This window comes from Balaenoptera borealis (assembly GCF_965194805.1).
Source record: "Balaenoptera borealis genome assembly, chromosome: 1".
NCBI lineage: Eukaryota > Metazoa > Chordata > Mammalia > Artiodactyla > Balaenopteridae > Balaenoptera > Balaenoptera borealis.
Genome location: NC_138860.1, coordinates 46215840 through 46242103, shown reverse-complemented (window position 1 = coordinate 46242103; position 26264 = coordinate 46215840). Strand labels below are relative to the sequence as shown.

Here is a 26264-nt window from a genome sequence, read left to right as displayed (position 1 = left end):
GTCAACAAAAGAAAACAAACTCAATACTTAACTCCCAGAAAGGACTTAGTACCTGCTTTCAATGCAGTCATGAAGGAATGTGAGCTGATGTGAGATTTCAAATGAAAGAAAAAATTAAGTACCCTAGCTAAACTCAAGGAGCTAAATAACTGTTTAACTTGGTATAGTCCCATGGTTGATGTTGATCTTTCACTGGACCAGAAGTCGGAAGCCATCATTTCCTTTGCCATTTATCCACTTAGCATGTGACCAAAACAATCAGCTCCACAAGGCAAGGACCATGCTGCCTTGTCCATCTCTGGTTCACTAGCACCCAGCATAGTGCCTGGAATATAGCAGCTCAATAAATAATTGTTGAATGAATAAAACTGGGCAAGTCACTTAATCGCTATATTCCTCCCTCAGTTTTCTCATTTACAAAATGGAAATAATAACTGCTCTACACATCTCATGAGACTGATACAACAAACAGAGTTAGGATCTGAACATAAAAAGTATCATACAATGGCATTTTAATACTGGTATATCTATTAAATATGCATGTTTATATAACAGGCCAATCAATGGCAAATGGTTCAGCCTCCCCTATGCTTTCATTTTTCTTTTTGGCATAAGTATGGCTAGTCCTTAATCCTCTCAGATGTATAAGTGGATGTGCTTCCTCCAAATATCAGAAACCAAGAATTGATTAAAATTCTTGAGTAAGTCTCAGGATGGGAAATAAATGAGTTTAGAATCCACCAAAAAAAAAAAAAAAAAAGAAAGAAAATAAACAAATGGGACCTAATGAAACTTAAAAGCTTTTGCACAGCAAAGGAAACCATAAACAAGACCAAAAGACAACCCTCAGAATGGGAGAAAATATTTGCAAACAAAGCAACTGACAAAGGATTAATCTCCAAAATTTACAAGCAGCTCATGCAGCTCAGTATCAAAAAAACAAACAACCCAATCCAAAAATGGGCAGAAGACCTAAATAGACATTTCTCCAAAGAAGATATACAGATTGCCAACACACACGTGAAAGGATGCTCAACATCACTAATCATTAGAGAAATGCAAATCAAAACAATGAGGTATCACCTCACACTGATCAGAATGGCCATGATCAAAAAATCTACAAATAAATGCTGGAGAGCATGTGGAGAAAAGGGAACCCTCTTGCACTGCTGGTGGGAAATGTAAACTGATACAGCCACTATGGAGAACAGTATGGAGGTTCCTTAAAAAACTAAAAATAGAACTACCATACGACCCAGCAATCCCACTACTGGGCATATACCTGAGAAAACCATAATTCAAAAAGAGTCATGTACCACAATGTTCATTGCAGCTCTATTTACAATAGCCAGGACATGGAAGCAACCAAAGTGTCCATCAACAGATGAATGGATAAAGAAGATGTGGCACATATATACAATGGAATATTATTCAGCCATAAAAAGAAATGGAATTGAGTTATTTGCAGTGAGGTGGATGGACCTAGAGTCTGTCATACAGAGTGAAGTAAGTCAGAAAGAGAAAAACAAGTACCGTATGCTAACACATATATATGGAATCTAAAAAAAAAAAAAAGGTTCTGAAGAACCTAGGGGCAGGACGGGAATAAAGATGCAGACCTACTAGAGAATGGACTTGAGGACACAGGGAGGGGGAAGGGTAAGCTGGGACGAAGTGAGAGACTGGCATGGACATATATACACTACCAAATGTAAAATAGATAGCTAGTGGGAAGCAGCCGCATAGCACAGGGAGATCAGCTCGGTGCTTTGTGACCACCTAGAGGGGTGGGATAGGGATGATGGGAGGGAGACGCAAGAGGGAGGAGATATGGGGATATATGTATATGTATGGCTGATTCACTTTGTTATAAAGCAGAAACTAACAGACCATTGTAGAGCAATTATACTCCAATAAAGATGTTAAAAAAAAAAAAGAAAAAGAAGGGGGAAAAGGAGGAGGAGAAGATTCTGAGTCATATGGTAAAACAGTAAAGAACAGCCCACTACCATGAGAAAATGTGTCTGGCTTTAGATGTTTAATGACCATACAAAGGCAAGACACCATCTGGCATCTTCCAAATATTGTTCCCTAATAACAAATTTCACACTTGTTATTCTGGGATGTGAGGGGAAATTAAAGAATAGCATTCTTGAACCCTGTATGCCTTTAATTAAATAATGCCCATACCCAGCCTCCTCCTCCTGGCTGAATCAGCTGTGTGATTGGTGTCCTTATGGAGGATGAGATCACATCATGAAATACAGTCCCCTTGGAGATTTGTAACAAAGTGCCTGGTACCAAACCAACCAAGACACGTAGCCTATGACTGACATTTAATCAGGGTCTTGGGAAATTATACTGGACCACAGGGAATAGAGTACCAGAAAAGGTAAATGAAACATATAGAAAACTATCTAATGCTTTCAAAATTTGTTTCCTTTAATTACTTCATTTATAAATCATTCCATAGATAAAGACAGCTATTTGCCAAATACTTTTCCAACAACATCTCATTTAATTCTCACAACCCTGCAACAAAAACATTGTCATTCCTATTTTTTTCAGAGGAGTAACCTGAGATTAAAAGAGGTTAAATAAGTTTGGCAGGTTTTAACCCAAGTCTTCTGACCTAAAGCCCCACCACACACTTTGCACTATGCCACACTGCTCACATTTGCTTCTAGTCTGGAAGCACAAGGTCATTTGAGAGAATATGCATTTGCCAGAAAGAAACTGGAAGTAGCTCTTCCATTGAAGTTGCAGTATTTTGGGCTGCCCTATTTAGTGCCTGGTCTAGAGGTCTTTAGAGAAGGTGTCCAATAGTTTGCTGACCAAACGCTTCTAGACAATGAGAGAAATGGCCTTTGGAACCACATCCTCCATGCTTGCAACTTTTTAAATTTGCTTGTTTATTATGACCCTGACCTCCTACCACTCAGATGGAGAATAGGATCCAAAATTCTGAGCCCCATGTTACCTGGACTTCATCCCCAGTGATCATTTCCCACGAGCCATAGTGCCCCTTCTCCTGTCGGAAGAATTGCACAGCTTCTAAAAAGGCTTGGACTTCAAATGTCGTCTGCTTCATGTAATCTAAAAGAAAGAGGCAAGGGCATTTAGCAAACAAAAACACTTTATTTTATATTTTTCCATGGTTCAGAGACCTAGCATTACCCGAATATTACAAGGGATAGAATTATGAGACACAAAAAAGTTAAGCAAGTACTGAATTCCAAATTCATTTGCAGGTGTGTATCACATGACTTGCTCACTATACCAGCTGATTAATTCTATCAGTTACTAGACATGCTGGTTATGACCAGAAGGAAATCTATCCCCCTTTATCTCTCTTGTAAGTATTTCCCTCAGACACCCAGGCACTTAGTGGCTTTATGCCACCAACTGTAACACCTCAGTAAGGCAGACTATTCCTCAAAGTGCCTCATGTACCCAAGGTATCCCCTCCTAGTTTCCCAAATAAAACTCCAATTTCTCTGTGACCTGATATCAACTTTCTGTCAAAAGGACATCAATATAATAGGCTGATTTATACAAATGAAGGATAATAATTGCTAACACATATAGCAAGATACTGTTCTTCTAAGCATGTTACATATTTCATTGAAAGCTCACAAAAACCTCTGAGGTGAGTATTATTATCATCTCCAGCTTGTAGATGAGGAGACAATAGCACAGAAAGCACAGAAAGGTGAATTAATTGCCAAAGATCATATACCAATAAGGGTATGAACCCAGATAGCTTGGCACAAGAGCCTGCTTCTAAGCACTACACTATACTACCTCACATACTAGTTTTTTGATTTGCCTTTCCAAACATATTGGATTTTTAAAGGTGTTATATCTGAGAGGTAATATCCTACCACAAAGGAATGGATACCTAATGATACAGGATTTTTAAGTGTGCTAAATGGCCTTCCTAGAATTCCACAAATCATACCGTGCATGCAAATATCTTCATTTCTGCAATGGACTGAATGCTTGTGTCTCCTAAAATTCATATGTTGAAACCCTAATCCCCAATGTGATGATATTTGGAGATGGAGGCTTTGGGAGGTAATTAGGTCATGAAGGTAGAGCCCTCATGTTGGACTTAAATCCCTTATAAGAAAATGCTCGCTCTCTTGCTCTCTCTCTCTTCTCTCTCTCTGTCTCTGTCCAGACACTGGATCTGCCACTGCCTTGATCTTGGACTTCCAAGACTACGGTATTTTTGTTAGAGCAGCCCAAACTGACCAAGAGAGTTTTCATCACATAAAACTAGCTCATGGAGGATACAGTGATAACCGAATTATAGAAATATTAGCAGGAAAGTGAATTTTAGAAATAATTTAATCTAACAATAAAGAAATCAAATCTTAGAAAGTGGAAATAAAGTAGGCAAAGTGAAGTGACTGAAAGGGTCAAGTCTCCTGCCTCCTGCTTCTCCCCCAATAGGACACAAAGTTCTCTTGCTAATAGCATATGATCTGTATTAATAAGGCAATATTAGATAGGTCAATTGAAGGCAGCTGATTCACTCGGGGGGACCTTCAGAGCTTTAAGCCAGTGGGATTGCTCAGTCAAGGACTCAATGGTTGATTTGGGGACTGAGCAGAACTAAAAGAGGATCAATCTGCTCTAAAAGGGGACAATCAATTAATGGATTGTAGATGACTCTTTTGAGATTGGCTTACTAGGTCATAAGCCTCAGGAACTTGGAAAAGAGAAAATACAACTCAAGGAACAGCCTCTATAAGAGTACAAGCAAAATTCTTCACATTGAGGATACCATGAAGCCCAGAAGCACCACCTTCAAAAATGTGGAACAGTAACTGACATTTCTAATATCAACATAAAGATTTAGTTAAAATCTAAATCAGAAAAAGGCCATGTCCCAAGAATCAGGTTTTCAAATTGAAGTGTTTTCTTCCTTGTCATTTATTTATTTATTTATTTGGTTAGGCAATTGATTTAGTGTTTAATCTTAGAGGTTTGGAAAACACAAGTTAAGGTCTTGGTATAAAATTGACAACAAGGGGGCTGTGATATGGGGCTCAGTACACTGGGAGGAACTATACCAATTGAGATGGAAACTATAATTACTACATTGAGATTCAAAACTGACTCATGTGCTCTTATTTTTAACAGCTGTTTTCATTTCCAGCCTAAGGAAACAAAGAGATGGAAGAAAATGTGGTACTTAGATGGAGTGAGTATTGCCAGACCCATGAGCCTGGGAATGAGGTTTAAGTTCTTCAAGTCCTTACAAGAAGCATCAGTTTACTTCTTTCTTCCCTAGCTGACCTCAGTAACCGGAGGAGGTATCTGAAATCATGGCCATACCATCTATATCTATATACATATATATGTAAAGAAAACTATGACACTCCCCCTGATGGTTGCTTTTCAAAGACCTTAGGAGAAAATAACTGAAGAAATGAGATTTGGAGGCAATGATGTGGGAGCCAGAGAGAAGTCAAGGAAGAAGTGGAAGAGCTAGAATGCAGCAGTGGCGCAGGATGAGGCACCTTAATATAGGCGGAGAAGAAAAGTATTAGCAATCAAATGGACCATAAAGGAAATTATAGTCATTGAACAGCAGTAATGAAGTTTAAAAGAATAAGGGCATGAATCTCCATTCTGGACTCTACCATTAAGCCAGACTTACACTGGATTTTAACTACTCTTCTTCCATATGGTAAAAAGGACCTAATCACTGATTTCATCATTAGATTTTTAGATTATAAATGGATTAAAGTAATTTATATAAAACTTTTAGAACACTATCTGTCATGTAATAAGTTGCTTTATGGATATTGGTTCTCATGATTATAAACAAAGTCCAATAGAAACTGCCAGATCATTAAGGAAATAAAGACAAAGGTTTGCTTTGTAAAGGACAGAACTACATTGTAATGCTCATATGATCTTCACTTCTTCTAAGTTGTTTGCAAAGGCATTGCTGAACTCAGCCAGAATGTACAGGTGTTTGAAAGAAACCAGATTTTCAGTTATTTAATCTACTTCCTGCCACAGATCCCATGGGAATAAATTCTGTGATCATAATCACCCATGCTCCTGCCAACAAGAACTTGAGAGTTAGTTCCATGGCCCCCAGAATCAACAATGGTTTTTGGTCTTTCGGCCCTCTCCTGCAAGCTGACTTAGAAAAATGGCAGGCATCAGCTCAAACTCTACTTTTCCAACATGCTGTAGTTATGAGGATGATCAAGGAGACAGATGTGCTGGGGAGAACTTAGGCATCATTAAATCCAGCTCCTTCAATTTACGGATGAGGAAACTGGAAGAAGAAATGGTTAATTTCTTAGCTGAAGGTCACACAGCTGGTCAGAATCAGAGCCAAGAGTTGAAAAAGTGGCTCTGGCATGTCATAAGCAGCCTTGGCATTCATTCTTACTTAAATCATAGACTATGAGAGTTAGAACTGATCTCAAAGGTCACCCACCCCAAGCTCTTTTCAGTGCTGGGAGCCTTCAGAATCCCTGAGACACTCGTCCAGCCTTAGCTTGAATATTTCCAGTGACAGGAGGCTCACAATTTAATGAAATAGTCTTTTTTGTCACTGAACTGTTGTAATTATTTGAAAACTTTTCCTTCTGTTGAGCCAAAATCTGTTTCCATGAACTCTCATTAATCCTGCTTCTGCCTTTCAGAGCAAAATAGACAAGTTTACTCTTCTTCCATATGGTAACTAAAAGATAGCTGAGTACCCTTATTTTCCTGCAATCATTCTTTAAACAATATAGTTTGGGGATTTTTAAAAACTTGGCCCTCCTTTTTCCTTCCTTCCCTTAGTGACCAATTTGAATCTGTCAATATCTTTCTTAAATTTGGACCTAGACTGAATACAACACAAAGAGTATTGTCTAACTAGTGCAAATTATGTAAAGTAGAAAGATTACTTTCCTTTTTCTGGTCCCTAACCTCTTTTTAAATCAACCATAGCATACAGCTGGCTCATACATTTCTTGTAGTCCAATAAAATCCCTACAACTTTTTCGTAAAAAACCCTTGTCAATCTAAGCCTTTTCTAACCTATACTTCTGCTTTTGATTTTGAAGTGCAGGCTTTAACATTACCCCTGTTAAATTACAACTTACCGTGATCAGTTCAGTGCCCTAGAGCCTGCCAAAATCATTAAAAAATTGTAATTCTGCCCCCAGACTCCCTTTTACCTCGGTATCATTCGAAAATTTGGTGGGCTTAACCTTCTGTGTTTCTATCCAACTCACTGACAAAAACATTCATCAGATCAAAGGTGAGGAAAGAGCCCTGGGAAACTCTAAACATTTTAGGAGACATGTGGGAGATACATCTTGGCCATTCACTCAACAATCACATCCTCGGGACCAAGACATGTCTATTTTCCTTAGTCCCTCCCTAGTCCTCATCTGTGCAGCTGCATGGAAAACTCATATTTGGGAGACATGATTAAGGACTTTTGCAAGGGAAAGAAAGCTTCTCTAGGACCCTTGGGGAAAATTATTCAGGGGGCCAGCCAGAGAGAAATCGTTTTTGTTTTTTTTCCACTTATACGGATTTACTGCATGTCTGAGTCAACTGAAACGCCAAAGCTCCAAGGCCTATGAAGTCATTCTGGATTTTGACTCTGGCTGCTGTGTCGGGACTCCCTGACTCGGGCTGGGTTTGGAAGCTGCCTTGTTATTTTATTTTATTGGTAAACGGTGCCAAGCCATGTTAGCTGATCTGCCTGGTGATTTGTGAAAGTTATGTAACAGCATTACTCACTACACTGCTATGGGGTTCATCTCACTAATGTATGCTTCTAAACTGTCTTCAGCTTCAGGTCATATGTCGTCTCTTTTTAGGAGACCTGCAGCAAGGCTGTTTGTCCTATTTTCTCTTCCAGAGCAGAGAAGCAGCACTGGGGAAAGTAACCAACATTTACTGAATACTATCATGGAGTATGAACCATAAGAGATGTTTACACACACTATCTCATATAATCCTTCCAATAATCCCATTAGGTAGGAATTCATATTCCCACTTTAAGGCTGACAAAGAAACTGAGTTTCAGAAAGGTTAACTAATCCGTTTAAGCTAGTATATGGACAAGCAAGACCTATTTGCTTCCAATGTCCTGTTATAACACTCTATGGTTTTATTTTTTTAACTTTTTATTTTGGGATAATCATAGATTCACATTTTTATAAGAAATAATACAGAGATATCCAATATATCCTCACCCAGTTTTCCCTAATGGAAATATCTTGCAAAAACTACAGTACAATATCACAAGCAGGAAATTGACACTGATTCAATCTAGCCACCTTATTCAGATTTCATCAGTTTTACATGCACAGGTGTGGTGTGTGTGTGCATGTGTGGTGTGTGTGTGTGTGTGTGTGTTGTGGTTTAACTTTAAAATTATTTTATTTTATTTTTTTATATCTTTATTGGAATATAACTGCTTTACAATGTTGTGTTAGTTTCTGCTGTACAACAAAGTGAATCAGCTATAGGTATACATATATCCCCATATCCCTCCCTCTTGAGCCTCCCTCCCACCCTCCCTATCCCACCCCTCTAGGTCATCACAAAGCATCGAGCTTATCTCCCTGTGCTATGCAGCAGCTTCCCACTAGCCATCCATTTTATACAGTTATTTTAAATTTTATTTCCTTCTCAAAGTTTAGAATCATATAATTCTGGAATTTGACTATATCACAGGGATCATTTAGTCCAAACCACTCATTTAATTAGTGAGCAGATTGAGGGCAAGATAGAATGTGATATGCATTATTAAAAGCAAAACAAAAGAAAACCCTCTCATTGGAATTAAAAATGAATGATGTCTGTTCTAATGAAATGGTAATAAAAGTTTTTATTTTTATTAAAAAACTTATTTATTCATGACCAACTTAAGCAAATATTTATTACCAAATTGTAAATAATAACTCTTATGAGAACTAGCCCCAGGTTTACTTAGAAGTCCCTGAATAGTACTCTGTGAACTGCCAGACGAAAATATTCATCTACTGGCCAAATCATGTCTGTGTTAGTGAGCACAGACCTACCAGGAAGAGAAGAGGAATAAGCCAAGAAAGAATGTACACCTCCTAAAGATCCAGGCACCCCAGAATGAATTATAATGGTGTTACTCTAGGTGAAAATACAAAGATATGAGAACTCACTCTGAGGATATAAAAGACTTCTTAAATAAATGGAAAAAAGGTGTTTCTATTGTTTTGATAGAATGTTTTGACTACGCAGAAAAACTGTATGCCTCATCTAGCTAAAAGTGGTACATCTCATGAATTTTTGACTTGTCAATAAATATTAAAAGGCTGTTTGTTAACACAGAAGATGAAGTGGGGATTACCAAAACAAGTGAAGACAAACTAACCCCATTTCCTTTAAATAAATTACATTGGTAGAATACCTACCATTGACTTTGGAGACATCCTGTATCTAGATTTTAGCAAGACAAATATTAGAGTTTTGCATAATTTTGACTGACACACTGAAGAAATTTAGATTAGTTGATAACGCAAATAAACATAATGAAGTGGGTAAACAGTCTAAATGATGGGTGCTGGTTAAAGGGCTGATGTTACTGACATCTTAGAGGAAAACATTTTCAATTACTTGGAAAAGGTAATATATAGACAGACAGACAGATAGAGATAGATAGGTAACCAGGGTTTCACTTAACTGTGAGCTCAGTACAAGTCAGTGGTGTGATACAGTTGTACATAAAGCAGGTGAGGTTAGACCACAGGAATGTGGAATATACCAAAGACAATGACGGTTACAGATAGATTCTGACATACACTACTCTGAGCTTATCATTATATACTTCCAGCTCATGCTGAGCAACAGAATATTTTATAAAAAATTTAAAAATAAAGAAAAAAAGGTGGAGTATTCTGAAGAAGACCAAGTAAATGAGGAATCTCACAGCCTTGGAAAGAAAAAACCTAGAGGGAAGAATTCTTTATTTGTGTGAAGATCTGCAATGTAAAAGAGGACTGGATTTGTTCCTTGTAGATCCCAGATACTAGAGTCAGGATAGCATGGTCCAAAGTAGAGTGTGGCAGATTTTGACTCAATATTATGACTCAAAATTTCTAACATTTAGATTTATCTTAGAGTGAAATAGGCTCCAATAAGTTGCCAAAAGTTCCCCTCCAAGAGGAAGTGCTCCATCAGGGCTGAGTTACCTTGTAGAAGGTGTACGGACTTGCTTAAATCTATCATACACTGTCATGACATTGTGTACCTCCTCACCATAGCACTTAGAACAATTATAATTTCATAGTTGTTAGTATAATCATTTAAATATGCCTTTTCCCTAGACTGTAAGCTCTAGGAAGACAGGAGACTGCTGTTTGCATTCATCACTGCATCCTCAATCCCTGGTCTAGTGTCTGGCACATAAGATAGAAAGAGAAAGAGGGAAAAGAAATGAGGGAAGGAGGGAGGAAAGAAAGAGAGGAAGGGAGAAAGGGAGGAAGGGAGGGATTCAAATACTAGAGAGAGGGCTGGATTAAATCTCTTTGTAAATTTCCTCCTAAACTGAGATTTCTTGATTACAAACAAAACTCAAGTATTGCAAATGAATCACATTCTCTTAATGAGTCTTTTCCCTACCGTTGTAAAGAATTTCTGAAGGAAATGGATGTCCTCATCCCAATGCTTCTCAGACTTTGGCGAGCATCAGAATCCGCTGCAGGGCTTGCTGAAGCAGACTGTTGGGCCCCACCCCAGAGTATCTGATTCAGCAGGTCTGAACTAGGGCCCAAGAATGTGCATTTCTAACAAGCTCTTCAGGTGATTCTGTTGCAGGTGGTTTACAGACCAGATTTTGAGAAAACAAATTACAGAGAAGAAAGAGATACAGTAGAAGACCGTGGCTCTTGAATGCTTAGGGTCTTAATGAGGGCTTTCCCTCATTATCAGGTTAAGAAATGTCCCCTCTGTCAACTGTTCACCTATTTAACACAAATGAACCCTTCTACTTACTCAAAGTGATGTATAAAAATAGTACTATGATGAAGATTTATCAGAGATATGTGGATAAGGAGCCACTTTAGGCAGGTTCATAAGGACATCATCTCATGCAACTAGAACTCTACCCGTGGAAGGGAACTCCCACTCACTTCAGAGGCAATCATCATTGTCTGGACATAAATCCTCAGATGCAACCCTAGTTAAACCTCATTTTCCCTTTTTTGGTACTCAGTGGATATGTGGACTATATCTTCTGTGGCAGCCTTCTTTTCTTCAGCATATATTATCTCACTTTCTTTATCTTAATTTTTTTCAAAGTCTCAAAGAGATAAAAATGACCTATGCTCTTATCTCTTCCAAAGGTAAGGATAGTGTAATCGAACTCCTGGTAAGGAAAGAGGAAATAGTTTATTCTTTCCAAATACCGTGAAGATACTCTGTGCCCCGAAGCTAGGTTCATTGAATATGTCTTCCATGGCCCTGAAAGAGTTTGTCTATCACCCTATGTATCTAAGATACCTGGGCAGAGTCAGGCCAAGAGAACAATGACACAATCAGTCATTTCCCATCTGCCCAGGACAAACATATATGGCTTTATATGGGTGAGATTTATATTCTAAGACAGTGAGTGCAGAACTGTTTCCCAATCCTCTAATAACTATTTGTGGAGATGATGCTGAAATGCCTCAGGAGGAAAAAGTAATTACACCCAAAAACCCTAAGCAAGACAAATGAAGACTATCTAATTTACTCTTTAAAGTGTGAATTTTAAAAGAGTTCCCTATGTAATGTTTATAGGCTGTTGTGGCAGTGCACACACTCGGGTAATCTTTCAGCTCAGACCATGGAAACTGGGTCAGGTGCCTCCCACTGAAATTGTGGGGAGTTGTGTGGCTTACTCCCTGCAGGCAAAAACCTAACCACACAACCTGGACACAATTTAAAGCAAGCTTGAGTGTTCAAATGCATAGGGAAGATGCTCCTCTAGTCACAGACTTGTCTTTCACTTTTGATGACACTGTCTCTTATTCCTGGAAATAACTGTTTACACATGGGTCTTGGTGTAATTTGTCACTGCAGAACACAAAAATATTAGGGAAATTCTTCCTGGCTGATTCTCTGGATGACCTTAATATTGTGAGTTCAGAACACCTTGCCTAGTCTGTGGAAGCATGCTCCTACAAGTAAAGGAAGAGGTTTACATTAGGGAACAAATCACTGGTGCTAACTGGCATCACTTCACCATATCCTAGCCTAACACACCCACAGAGTGTCCTGCTGTCTGATGATGTATCTGGGGATTTCTCACTCATCATCAACATTTACCATCACCAGTGATTAATAATAGCATCCACCTTGCACTTGTCAGAAGATTTTACAGTTTACATCTCATTTGATTCTCACAGCAATCTCATGAGACAGGTAAGCCAGATGTAATCATTCCCAGGTAGAAAATGGAAAGAAGTGAAAATCAAAGAAGTTTAAGTCATTGCCCAAAGTCAGATGAATACATAACTCCTTTTATCAGGTCATCAAATGAAAGTTAAAATAATCGGCAGAAAGAAAATTTCTACTCACATACAGACTCAATATCAAAAAGGACCTAAACTTACTTAAAACTTCTAACTACAACAGAAGTTGTAACTACTTTTATCTAGGATAAAATATCTCAGTTTCCTATATTATTTATAACAGTTTTCCAAAGACCTAAAAAATTAAGTTGACCCATGCGCCATTCCCTTCCTAAGTAGGGATGGCAGCCACAGACTCCTGGAACCCATTATCCTGCCCTGATTAAGAAAGTGAGCCTAGCTAATCCACGGCCTCCTCCTTAGGTTTGGGGGGTCAGTATATAGTTTAGTCCTCAGATTCTTAGGGACCAGATCACTTTATAAAAACTAGGAACTTCAGCAGTCATGTACCAATAAAAAGTGTCCACATTCCTGACCTATTACAAGAAGGGGCAGTGTTGTCAACAGAGTTCTTTTTAATTTCTGGGTTAGCTGAGCCTATTATATGTACCAATTTTGCAAAATTGTTTTAAGCCAAAAGACACTTTGAAAGCATCTTGCTATTGGGGAGGTTGAAGGCCTATGACTCTACAGCAGCATATACTGTGCCACTAAATGATCCATTGAATGTGCTTTATAGGGTAAGTATGTGTTTTATCATGAAAACTCTTAAGCATTCACAGTGATTTTCAGTAAAGTCCAAGGAGCATCTTGTTTAATAAGTTGGTTAACAACAAGTTTAAGCAAAACATGATAGGATTACTGAATGGAATATCATGCAGTCACTAAAATAACAATTATGATGACTTAGACAAACTGTGGAAAAGCAGTTTGGGGAAATTTTTAATTGCAAAATCCAGATTATAAAAATTACACATACATCCTGATTAAACCATGTAAAATATGCACCCATAGGAACATTGACTGGAAGGGAATGCATAGGAAATGGGAAGTGAGTTACGGGGACTTTGTATTTGTGACTCAAACTTTATGAAATGTATTATTATCCTAAGGAAGATTCGTGCTGACCTAATGACTTTGTTTTGTTTTGTTTTACCAATCCTCTCATGACCATGAGCAATATTTGCCCCTCCAGAGTCAAAACAGTCCCGTGGCAGTTTGTCTCTTAAATCCTCAGAGCACCAGCAGTTGCCAAATCGTGGCACGTTCCATGATCCCAACATTCAGGGTCCATAATGAAGGGTCTGTCAATTAACTGATGTGAGTGGAACAGCCTTTCTCTCCCTCAGGACAGGTGGGACCCAAGTCTGGTTCCTCATTCAGGCCATCAAGCAGTTTCCAGTGTGATTTCAACTGAAGAGGTCATGCTTTTTGTCCTCTCCTTAACCATATTGTTTAGTGTGGTTCACTCAGAATAGGTCTCTGCTGACTCCTTCAAGTGTTTGTCTTCACAAATGGAGGGCAAACCCTTACATCTTGGAGCCCTTTGAGTTTGTGACAAATATCCTTTGAAGTATTCCTATCCTCAGCTTACCATGAAAATTGAACAGGGCCACAGGATGACATAATGTCCTTGAGGACGAGGACGGTCATGTTCATCACTGTATCCTAAGGCCATAGCACAGTGCCTGGCACCAAATGTTCTTTTGAATAGACCAATGAACAAAGAAATGAATGACTCAGTAATTCAGAGGCAGCCTAGAATAGTGCAGACAACCGTCTAAAGGGAATAAAAACTGGGTGCTATTTCTACTTCTGCCACTTTGGCTGTGGGACTTGAGGTGAGTTACTTTGCTACTTTGGGCCTAATTCATCTCACTTGAAATGAGAGGCTATCAGGTCTCCGTTTTTGGCTATGGAATAGTGTAATCCTATGATAAACTGCAAGTACAGCTAGTTTATCAACATTTGCATAGTGCTTTCCATGACAGTGTTCCAACTTGGGGATATAAAGTTCCAGCTTCAGGACCACTTCATCCTTTACTTCACACTAAACTTTCTCTCTCTCTCGCAAATAATGTCTTTCTCTGAGCAGCAGAAAGTAATCAGCGTGGCTATTAGAAAATATTAACTTACATATGTGGCTTTCATTACATATTCTATTGGCTAGCGCTGATCTAAATTTCTTGGCCCTCGCCTTTCCCCTTTCATTAACCTAAATACCAGTTCAGTTTGTGGTTGTTATCACTGGGCTCCCCACCTGGGCTTTAATTTAATTAATTACGCCAATAAAATGGTGAAAATACTTGTTTGCCATTTCATGATCTATGACAAGATTATAGTAAAACTGATTTGTCTTATGTAGAACATTAAATCATTGACTTAAGTCATATAGGCTTGGTCTCTAAAATATCCTTATTTTTTCTTGAAAAAGTAGAATCTGCCTGATATCTCTTAACTTTTAACAAAAGCATCTTGATTTACAAAATCTTCCAGTTCTCCAGGAACACCATCATATTAGTTTGGGTGTTTATTTAAGTGTAAACTATAAGATCATGAAAAGACTCTATCTCAGCGAGAAACTTCTCTTTTATAAACTGCTGTAGAATAGAACATATTATATCCTTTATCCAAATCAGAACTATCAGGTGGGATACAGGTCAGTTCTTGATTATCTTTGTTGACTAAGGAAAGCGATGACAATGACAATTCTTAAAACTTTGTTTGCTTCTGTATTTTGTGTCTACATTTTAATTCAGAAGAGTCTGATGTCCCAGTGATTCACCCTCTATTAAAACAAAGAACAAAGTTGCCTAATGGGGAACTAAGTTGTGCTCGGCTCTTCCTCCTTCCTTACTTTAAGTGGTGGCGTCTCAGACCGATGCTGGTTGAAACTACTCCCTTCTTTTTCCTTCTTTTGCTCCTTATCCAGCTCCACCACCCCTACATATGCACTCACATGTATGCACACGTGTGTACACACACCCAGAAACAAATCTTTCCCTGGGCTGCGGGAAGTAATCAATACTGGCTCTAAAGGCTTCCCCCAGGGTAACAGAAGGGAAAGTGGGAGGTCAAAGAGACTCTAGACCAGCACTGCTTGGTAGAAATATAATGAAAGCCACATAAGCGATTTTAAATTTTATAGCAGCCACATCATGAAAGTAAAAAGAAAGTTAAGATTAACAATATATTTTATTTAAACCAATATATCCAAAATATGTAAGCAATATAAAAATTATTAATGAGATAGTTTACATTCTTTCTTTTTTTTTTTTTTTACTAAGTTTTCGAAATCTGGTGAGTATGTTACACTTTCAGCACATTTCATTTCGGACTATCCACGTTTCGAGTGATCAGTAGCCACATGCGGCTAGTGGCCACCACGTTAGACTGCACAGCTCTGAATGTTCATGGTTTAAGTTCTATTGTTTATCTGAGTGGGGGCAGAGGAAGGAGGCAATAAAAGAGGGCACGCTACTGCACGCCTGAACGGTATTCCAGCAGCATGATTGCAAAGGAGATGTATTCAGATGTATTCCTACTCTAAATCAATAAAGAATGAAGAGACCTGACTTTATCTCTAATTCATCATTACACACATAGCACAGTTCATCTACTAGAAGAATCCTAGGAGCACAATAATGCACGAAAATAAGAAATAAGATGACTTGCAACAAGTCCTTATATGGATTAAGGTTAGAGTTTAAGACCCTTGACAACTGTATCTCACTCATAAGCCCTGCCCCATGGGCACTGAGGAATCCTTATGACTTTAACTTGGAGGGCCCTCTAACAACAATGCCGTATCAGAATAGTTCTGCTGAGTGTGGCTAACCACCAACAGACATATGAGATGAGATCATTTCCAAACAGGATACAGCCTTACAGCAATCTGCTATATTTGTAGCAGCAAATTGTTCACCCCTCTCTTATGTTCCACCAGAAAGAAAAAAACAGCTACAATGCTTGATGGATTTAGGTGCCTCCTGTTCCTATTGTGGACAATCTCAGTAGTTGCTATAGACTTGAATTACATGATGTAATCAACTCATTCCATGGAACTATTTGGAAGAATTGGCCTGATGAGCTAATTCTCTTATGGTAAAACAGAGAAAGAGGAAATAAAAAGAAAACCTCAATTCCTGTGTTGGAAGTATCAGAGCTTCTGAATGCATGAGAGAGAGAGAGAGAGAGAACATGCACGCACATCTCTTACCTTGATGTGTTAGTTATAAGCAAATACCTCTTGAGTATTCACAGCTCTTAATGGTATTTTTACCACTAAGGAAGACATGATGGAATCATAGGACTAGAATGGACTTTTAATGTCTAGTTCATTTCTCTACTAGTAGGGGAGCATTTATTTATTTAATAACTGAAATACCACATAAATAATTCCAGACCTATGATCATTATTCATAATAGTAAAAGCTAATACTTATTAAGTAGTACATTCCGTGTGTGGGTTTACAAATCAAAATTAATCAAGTTTAAGTCATTCAGAGGACATTCTCTCTGTCTTTCCATACATCACATTTTAGAACACAAGAGTTCTCGTTCTCAGGCAGTTCTCCCTTGTGGGTGACCTACATTTCTCATGTTACAATTGAGAACATTTCTGCAAGTAGCATCTTCAATGGAGTTAGAAACACCATTGGAAAATCAATATTGTGTCTTCCCAGACCTTTTCTTTCAAGCTGAGTAATACAAGTATCTCTAAGATTCCTTACAGTTTTTATTTTTCAACCCCGTACTTACATTTTTGAATCTCCTCTGATAGCACTCTACAACTCCACATTTCTTAAGTTTTTAGGCTGGGCGTAGTTCCCCTTATTTAATTTAATATTAACATAACCTTATTTAATATAAACTTATTGTATTTAATATAACCTTATTTTATACTGCAGCCTGCCCTCACCCCTTCACTTCCAGCACCCTTAAACCCCCTTAATCTCCTCTACTATTTTTCCATAGCACTTATTACTTTTTATCATATTTCATAATTTGCTCATTTACTATATTTATGGTTTATTTGCTGTCTCCACCATCGGTCCCTAACTAGAATATAAGTGCACAAGAACAGGGATCTTTGTTTTGCTCATTGCTGTACCCTGAGCTCCTAGAATAGTCCTTGGCACATAGTATATGCTCAATAAATATAGACCTGATCAATGTAAATTCACACAGTTTCTAATTAAGTTAATGTATAAGTATTCATCTAGACACATGTTTCTAGCTGATTGGTAAGTATATCGGGCAAGACACAATTAAATGTCTAAATTTAAATAAATGTTTATTTTATTACAATAGAGAAGAAAACTGGGTTATACTGGAAGTACTTATTCTTTAAAAAGTTTGTTACTCTTCAGTAGCAAGGATTGGGAGTACTGATTATTTCTGTTTTATTCCCATATTTTTCTAATTATGAACACTAAGTCCACAAATCTAGAATATTCAGAGTTATGTTCACTCACTTCTCAATTTAAATATAGGTATCAAATATTAAATCTATTTTAGGCTCCTAACACCTTTACCTGTATTATAAGTTAGACCTCATAATTTTAGATTAAAAAATATTGTGCCTACATGCTATCTGGAGAAAACAGACCCAACTTCCATTTTTTAAACAGCAATTTTATTGATGTGGGTTTATTTTTGATCCCCATTTTATCCCCAATGCTTATTATGGTGCCTAAAATATAGTAGGGGGAATCTTAAATTATTTATTTATTTATTTATTAAATGAAAAATAATTCTGGCAAACTAGGAAAAATTTGACAAAAGACATTTGGGGGAAAAGCAATAAATACAGTGTATTCTAAAAAATTTAAAAGTAGGGAAAAAGTGATAACTGATTGATGTAGAACTGAGAAAAATCATATTTCAACCAGAATCATTGCACCTATGGCCTAATCCCTATCATATATTCACTCACTCACCAAACACTGGTTGAACATGTTCTATGTATGAGTCACTGTGAAGAATTCTCTGAATAGAAGGGAAAAAGATTTGGTTCATAGGCATGAAGTTTACTGTAGGAAATAATGATAAATCCATCATCTCTTCACCATTGTATCCCCAGCACCCCAAACAACCACAGGGCAGATGTTCAATTTGGTAAAAGTGGTACAAAGAATGGCTAATTATCCATAAGACAGTAAAGGGTGTAATAAATGCTATCAGAGAAAGCGAAGGGCCATGGGAGTTAAGAAGGGAAAGGAGTCTCTCTGGTTTGGGATGGGAACGTTTTCCTGGAACAGGGAGCTAAGTGGACAAGGATAGGCTGACTTGCGGCAGGTGGCGGGTGTTCAGGGCAAACGGCGGAGCACGATGCAAAGCAAAGAGGCAAACCACACAGAGCACATACGACCTGTCCTCGCCAAACAGCATTTCCTGTTTTCAGATATCTGAGCTACGAAATCTTCAAACCTACCTGCAGAAAGGGGTTTTAATTTATATTAAGTGCAGATATAAAATTATGTGGTTATAAAGGCTTCCAAAAGAGTACAAGGCAGTGAGCTCTGGAGTCCAAGAGGCCTAGGGGCTTCCTAACTGTGACCAAGATGCTGTTGTGTTGGCACCGTGCAAAAGACTGAGGACAGAGACTGGCACTTGTGGCTTCTCTACAGCTGCTAGTAGCTTTCCTTCCTCTCCTTCACTCAGTGTCCTAACTGCAGCCTTGAGCTTACTTGGCAGGAAAAGCGCACATTACAGGCATACCTTGGAGATACTGCGGTTCGGTTCCAGACCGCTACAATAAAGCAAATATCCCAATAAAGGGAGTCACATGAATTTTTTGGTTTCCCAGTGCATATAAAAGTTATGTTTACACTATACTGTAGTCTATTAAGTGTGCAGTAACATTATGTCTAAAAAACAATGTATATACCTTGATTAAAAAATATCTTATTGCTAAGAAATCCTAACCATCATGAGCCTTCAGTGAGTCATAATCTTTTTGCAATAGTAACAACGAAGATCACTGATCACAGATCACCATAAAAATAATAATAATTAAAAAGCTTGAAATATTGCAAGACTTGCTTAAATGTGACACAGAGACATGAAGTGAGCAAATGCTGTTGGAAAAATGGCGCCAACAGACTTGCTTGATGAGGAAGAGCCACAAGCCTTCTATGTGTAAAAAATGCAGTATGCGCAGTGCAGTAAAGCAAAAGCACAACCAAACAAGGTTTGGCTGTACAACACTCTAGTGTATCCCCATCAGTGTGAGTCTGGTATTTAAAAAGAGTTTTTTAATCCTCCACAGAATATGACATGTAATAAGTTAATACTTTCTAAAGTAATTTATAAATTAATGCGATTGCATTGGAATTCCAGCAGGCATTAGGGGATACTTAGCTACAATGAGTGTGAATTCATAAAAAAGACTATATGCCTAAAGTAGTCAAGAAAAATATAACATGAATGAATTGTAAGGGGAAACTTCTCTTATCAGATATAAGAACATACAACAAAACTCTACCGTAATAGAATCAAAATCGCATTAACATGGGAATAAATAGATCAATGAAAAATAAAAGAGAATATTTAGATAACCTAAAGATTATATATATAATGTTATATGGCAAAGATAGTAGCTTATTCAATTACTCAGTGGGGAAGATTAGATTTAATAAATGGTGCTGGCACAACTGGTTATCCACTAATATACATATATACATGTGATTTTCAGGCAGACTAGAGATTTAAATATTAAAAATAAAGCAATATAAAAACTTCAAGAAAAATCAAGGGAAATTACATAATAAGCTAGGGGTAGGGGAAATCTTAACAAAGGCAGGAAATCCAAAAGCCATAAAACAAAAGATAGACACATTTGACTGTATAAAAATGAGACATCTTTGCATGGCAAAATATATCATACTTAAAGGTTAATGACAATATGATTAAATTGCTCCCAAATCCCTATATAGGTCCTTGATGTATTACATCTAATCTGAAAATATCTTGTTTACATTTATTTCACAGCTTTTACTTCTTTAAAACCTGTAACTCATTTGAGAGAGTGTGGGTGACAAAATATGTTAACTGTATTATCAGTGCTAATAAATTAGATTTTTTCATTTTTCTCTGGATTATCTGGGGGGGGGAGGGGTTCCATTCCAGACACATGTGTGTCTCCTATTGTAATCATAGTTTGTAACTGTAAACTGACAGGTTCCTTTTGGTGTCTGTAATCCTGGTTCATTTAAGAAAGATTACCATTTAAAAAAAAAAAAAAGAAAGATTACTATTACAGAAAGTGTAACATTTTCTCAAAAACTTTCCCTATGCCTCTGTAGAGAAAAACGTCTTTAAATATATGTGAAATGTTCTCATTTTTGAAATATGGGTGGCAAAAAACCCCAATATGATTAGCTAATGACAACAGATAAATGATGAATTTGAGAAAAATGTTTTTAATGAAGAGATAGAAAAGAGTTACTATCTGCAGATGAATGGATAAAGAAGATGTGGCACATATATACAATGGAATGTTACTCAGCCATAAAAAGGAACGGAACTGAGTTATTTGTAGTGAGGTGGATGGACTTAGAGACTGTCATTCAGAGTGAAGTAAGTCAGAAAGAGAAAAACAAATACCATATGCTAACACATATATATGGAATCTAAAAAAAAAAAAGAAAAAAAATGGTCATGAAGAACCTAGGGGCAGGACAGGAATAAAGATGCAGATGTAGAGAATGCACTTGAGGATACGGGGAGGGGGAAGGGTAAGCTGGGATGAAGTGAGAGAGTGGCATGGACATATATACACTACCAAACGTAAAATAGATAGCTAGTGGGAAGCAGCTGCATAGCACAGGGAGATCAGCTCGGTGCTTTGTGACCACGTAGAGGGGTGGGATAGGGAGGGTGTGAGGGAGGGAGATGCAAGAGGGAAGAGATATGGGGACATATGTATATGTATAACTGATTCACTTTGTTATACAGCAGAAACTAACACACCATTGTAAAGCAATTCTACTCCAATAAAGATGTTTAAAAAAAAAAAGTTACTATCTGAATTTTCACAGAGCTCTTACAAGAAAATAACCAAAATAGGGAGTGGGGGTAGAGAACAAAAGAATGAATGAATGAATGAAAATGGTCAGAGAACATCGATGGACAATTCACATAAAAGTAAATTCACAAGGCCAATAAATACTGGATAAGATGCTTGGACTCAATGATGGTAGTCAAAGAAAGGGCACTCTATGTATCAAGGAGATTCACTCCCCCCGCCCACTTCAGCTTGTCACAGCAGAAAAAAGAGCAAAAAGGCCTATTAGTGACAGGAATGCAGAAAAAAGAGTGCTCTCATACACTGTAGAAATGTGAAATTTTACAATTCATCAGAAAATTAATCTGGCAACATCTACTAAATTAAAAATACATTCACCTTTAAACTTAGTAATTCTACTTCCTGTTCACTGCCTCAGAGAAAAAAGAACATGAAGGTACATGCACAAGGATATTTATTTCATCATGAATTATAGTGGTAAAGCAGGAAACAAAGTTAAGGCTGTCAATAAGAGAATGGTTGAATAATGTAGGACACAAACCATGAAATATTATATGGCCACTAACAAATGAATCATAACTATGCCAATTGACTTGGACAGATTTCCATGAGGCCCTATTGAGTAAGAAAAACAAAAATGCAGAAAAGTATGTATCACATACTTTTAATACAGTCTTATTAAAAAAAAACAGTGACCACAAAAACCCCTATAATGTATGTATGTATATGGAGAAAAATATGGAAAGATACATATAGGGTTTTTAATATTGTTTACAGAGAAATGAAGAGAATAGGAAGGACAGAGCAAACAAAAAAGCCTAGAATTTATGATATGATCCAATTTATGCATTTATATAAACTTATATATGTCTTTTATATATATATAGATAGATAGATGGATAGATAGATGAGAGAATTTTAAATAAAATAAAACAAAAAGGAGGAAACATTTGTCTCAAAAAAATCGTGTAGTTCACTAAAGCCCTCTGCTGCCTGCAAATTGGTCCTCCTCCCACCCACGTTTATCAATGCTGCTTTTCCTCCATGTGATCCTGGGTAAGGCACCCAGCCTCCCTGTGTCCTCATCTATCAAACGATGGCGGTGGAGCACACGATCTCTAAGGTCCTCTCCAGCTTCGGCATCATCATCTGATGCCTCTGAAAACACAAGTCTTTGTTTGTATTTCCCAGGTAACCATGTAGCCTACAGAAATAAACCAATAAGGGTCAGAAAGCAGAAGCAGACTATATCCCACTACCTGATTTCTGTTTTACCCATTCTCTTTTTAAAAATGTTTCTTGACTAGGTAATCAGGCCAATGCTTATTTTCATGTTGCTGTGAAACCATCACCACGGTGTGCCAGCAGGCTCACTTGCTGTACATTGCTGATGGGCTTTGCAGCGTTCACTGAATTTCTGTTGGATGACTTCTGGCCACCAAATAGGCATTTTAAGGGAAGCGCTGGGTGCCAGTTTCATGAACAGCATGGTGTGAACTCCGTTGCTCAGCAGGGAACTGAGGCCTGGAACAGGGGAAGGGACGGCTGAGCAGAGTGCGTACAAGGCACTCAGCTTTCACTGTTGTCACCCCATCACCTCACGGTTTTTCAGATGACAATCAATCAGCACCCATGTGCTCGGCACATCGGAGTCATAGGAAACTGGAACCAAAGCTGGAAATTTAGGGCAGAATGGGCTAGGGTGAGATGGGGGGTGGGAGGAGTGGACAGATCAGAACACGGACTATAGACAACAAATAGAGAGAGAGAGAGAGACAATAAGAAAAGGTTACAAGAATTGGCCTTCTCTTGAATAGCTGAAAATAAACCCAAGAACTGTGGTGTTGGGTGGGGTTGCACTTAAAGCTACAGGGTTAATACAGGCTGGAGTTGTAGACTGAGGAAGCAGTAAGGAGGAAGACGTGCCTCGATGGGCATTCACAGATACGCAAAGCTGCAGGCAGTTGGGAATACGCAGTGAAGTTCAGTAAGAAGCACACACCCCCTAAATATAGCACTGGGAGAGGGAGATGCGGGAGACATAGTAGGCAATACCCTCAAATTTCCAGAGTTTAAAAAAGATTTAATTTTGTGAACATGCTAAAAATTTCAAAATATTATAACATCAATTTCAATCATTGCCAAATTGTGACTTAGATGTCACCTCTTTTATTTATCCTCAGACATCATGAAAAACGTGTTCATTAGAATAGAAAATAAAAGAAAAACTGAATACTGTTTATGGGGTGACATTACAAACATTGACGTGTCATTTTATGAAAATGTTTTTGTATCTTAAAAATAATTATAATGTATGATATGTATTCAGCATTTACTGTATGTCAGTCATTGTACTAAGTACTCTCTTGCATTATTATCTCATGGAATTTTCACAGTAACTACATGAGGTCAGCACTATAAGTACCTCTCTCTTACTGATGAGAAAAGTGAAGAGTAATAAGCTTCACAAAAAATAACACAGCACATAAGTGAAGCTCCTAAGTGGTAAAGCCAGTATTTGAATTCAAAATAATCTGATTCCATGTAAAGCTCACAATCACCATGCCATAACACTCTCCACAAATAGAAAATCCACTTGAATTATGCAACATCAAGTTTCAGAGAAAGCTTTTTTGCTGAAAGCCTACTTCATGAAGAGACATACGCCATCACGTCCAAAAAAAAAAAAAAAAAAATTGTGCCCACAAACATTTCAGTCATGCAAAGTCTATGGCCCACATTGTCTGAAAATGCATGGGTCAAACTAAATATCATAGCTCTTATTTTCAAGTATTTTCTAGACCAGGGGTCAACAAACTTTTTCTGTAAAAGGCAAAATAGTAAATGTTTTAGGCTTTGAAGGCCATATGGTCTCTGTCACAACTACTCAACGCTACCGTAGTATTGCGAAAGCAGTCATAGGATACCTAGGTGGACAGCGTGGCTGTGTTTTACACAAAAACAGGTGGCGGCCAAATCTGTCCTATAGACCATAGTTTGCCAACTCTTGCTTTAGACCACACGTTCTTCAAGGCTAATTTGCCATGTTACTCCTTCAGAGAATCTTTCCCTTGAACCAACCTAAATCAAGCTCTTCTATTAAAATGTTTGGGTGCATCTTTTACACACACACCTCAATTTGTAATTTTTTTCTTTATTATTACTAGTTTGTAACCTCTAAGAAGGCGGGGGTCATATCTGTTTTGTATACCATTGGATTCCCAGAAGCTAGCAAGTGCTCAAAATAAAAAAGGTGCTCAGTGAGTATTTGTTGGCAGAAGGAAGGGAGGGAGAAAGAGAGGGAAGGAGGAGGAAAGGGAGGGAGGGAGGAAGGACAATGGCAGCTTCTCATACTTAACCTGCTTCTGCGTTCTGGAGTGGAATTAGTGTGCTTCAGAAAGCCACCTTCCCCTGCACCACTCTGACTAGCACTGTGCAGTCTTAATGGTACCATTAGATATCAAAGTGCCCCAGCATCCTTTTACATGAAAGAAAAACAAATTCTTACCCTTTTATCCACAGGTGCAAGGGCACCCACAGTTATTCTACCATTCAAGGAGAGGAAAGAATGATAAGATTCACCTGGTATTTCCATGCACCAAGCCAACATCAGGCCATGCCGAAGTACACAGTATTAGAAAACTGCAGACCTTCCCTTGGTGCTGCCTGTTTATCCTTAAATTCTCCCCCTGCCCAGTTAACATCAGCCACTCTACTGTGATGGGAAGAGACTAGTCAACCCACCAGGCTAGGCAGCACTGGGTTTCTTGATCCTCTTCACATCACTTCCTAGTCAGGGCACAATCTCTCACCAGGTTTTATTCATTTAACATTACATGCCTCCTCTAACGAGCTCCAAGAACTTCATGTTTAGTGGTTGACTCTCACCTCAGCACCACAATATAGTAGGTGTTATTAGTTGACTTGTCCAATGTCCTCTGTCTTATGAAGGCTTTGAGCACTAAGGCGATTCCCCTTTCCTACCTCATCAGTTGACTTTATCTTCCTTTAGAACTACTGACACCTTATTCTTAGAAGGACAAAAAGAAGACAGATGAGATTATTTTTGTTTTCATTCTGGCAGATATGAAACAGACTTGAGGCTTTACCTCCGTCGTTCTGGAAGTCTTGTTCCTTCTAATATAAGAAAAATGTGATGGCATACTTAGCAGATGCATGTAATAGATGCCACTCAAAGAGCCTTTAACTGAGCTCAAATTTAATTTTTAGTAATTTTGAATTATAGATTCAATGCCTACTTTTAATTAAATAAAACTCCTAGAAGCGAGTAACCGCACTTGTGATTTCAGAATCTGGATTGCCTACATTTACAAGAGATGCTTTTGCCTTCTGGAACAAAACAAAATATGCCTGATCCTTCTTCTTCATGACAGAAGGTAGTTGAAGATTTTTTTCCTCTCCTCACTCATTGTGAGGCCACATACCCAGTTTTCTCATCACACAACCTGGTTTCCTGACCTCGTACTATTCATCACCTCTCTGAACACACTCCAATACATTGCAGCAGCAAGAACACAGATCTATGCATGAACCAGGCTGAGCTATTTAATAGTCTTGTGACCTTAAACAAATTTCGTTGTTTTCCATGAGTCTCAGTTTCTTCATCTGTAAAATGGGGCTAAAAGTTAATTCTCCTTAGTATTGTCATGGGGACTGCAAGACCATATATCAAGCACCCAGTACATTGTCTGGCCTAGCTGACATTATTCCACTAAAGCTTTATGGAGGGGATAGGGGTTCAGAAACCACTTCAGTGTGAGAGAAAAGTCTGTGCAGGTGAAGAAATGTTCTTTGTGTTCTTC

At 38.0% G+C, this 26264-nt stretch overlaps 1 protein-coding gene across 2 annotated transcripts in view; it reads right to left on the bottom strand.

Annotated features, from left to right (window-relative positions):
• NIBAN1 (niban apoptosis regulator 1) overlaps positions 1 to 26264 on the bottom strand; it is a 169517-nt gene that overhangs the window by 37047 nt on the left and 106206 nt on the right. For both annotated transcript variants that reach the window (XR_014247290.1, XM_082401497.1), the window contains exon 6: positions 2981 to 3096. Coding sequence is in view for 1 of the 2 variants with exons in the window: in XM_082401497.1 (XP_082257623.1) it covers positions 2981 to 3096 (116 nt within the window). In the remaining variant the exon portion in view is untranslated. The remainder of the gene's footprint in view (positions 1 to 2980; positions 3097 to 26264) is intronic.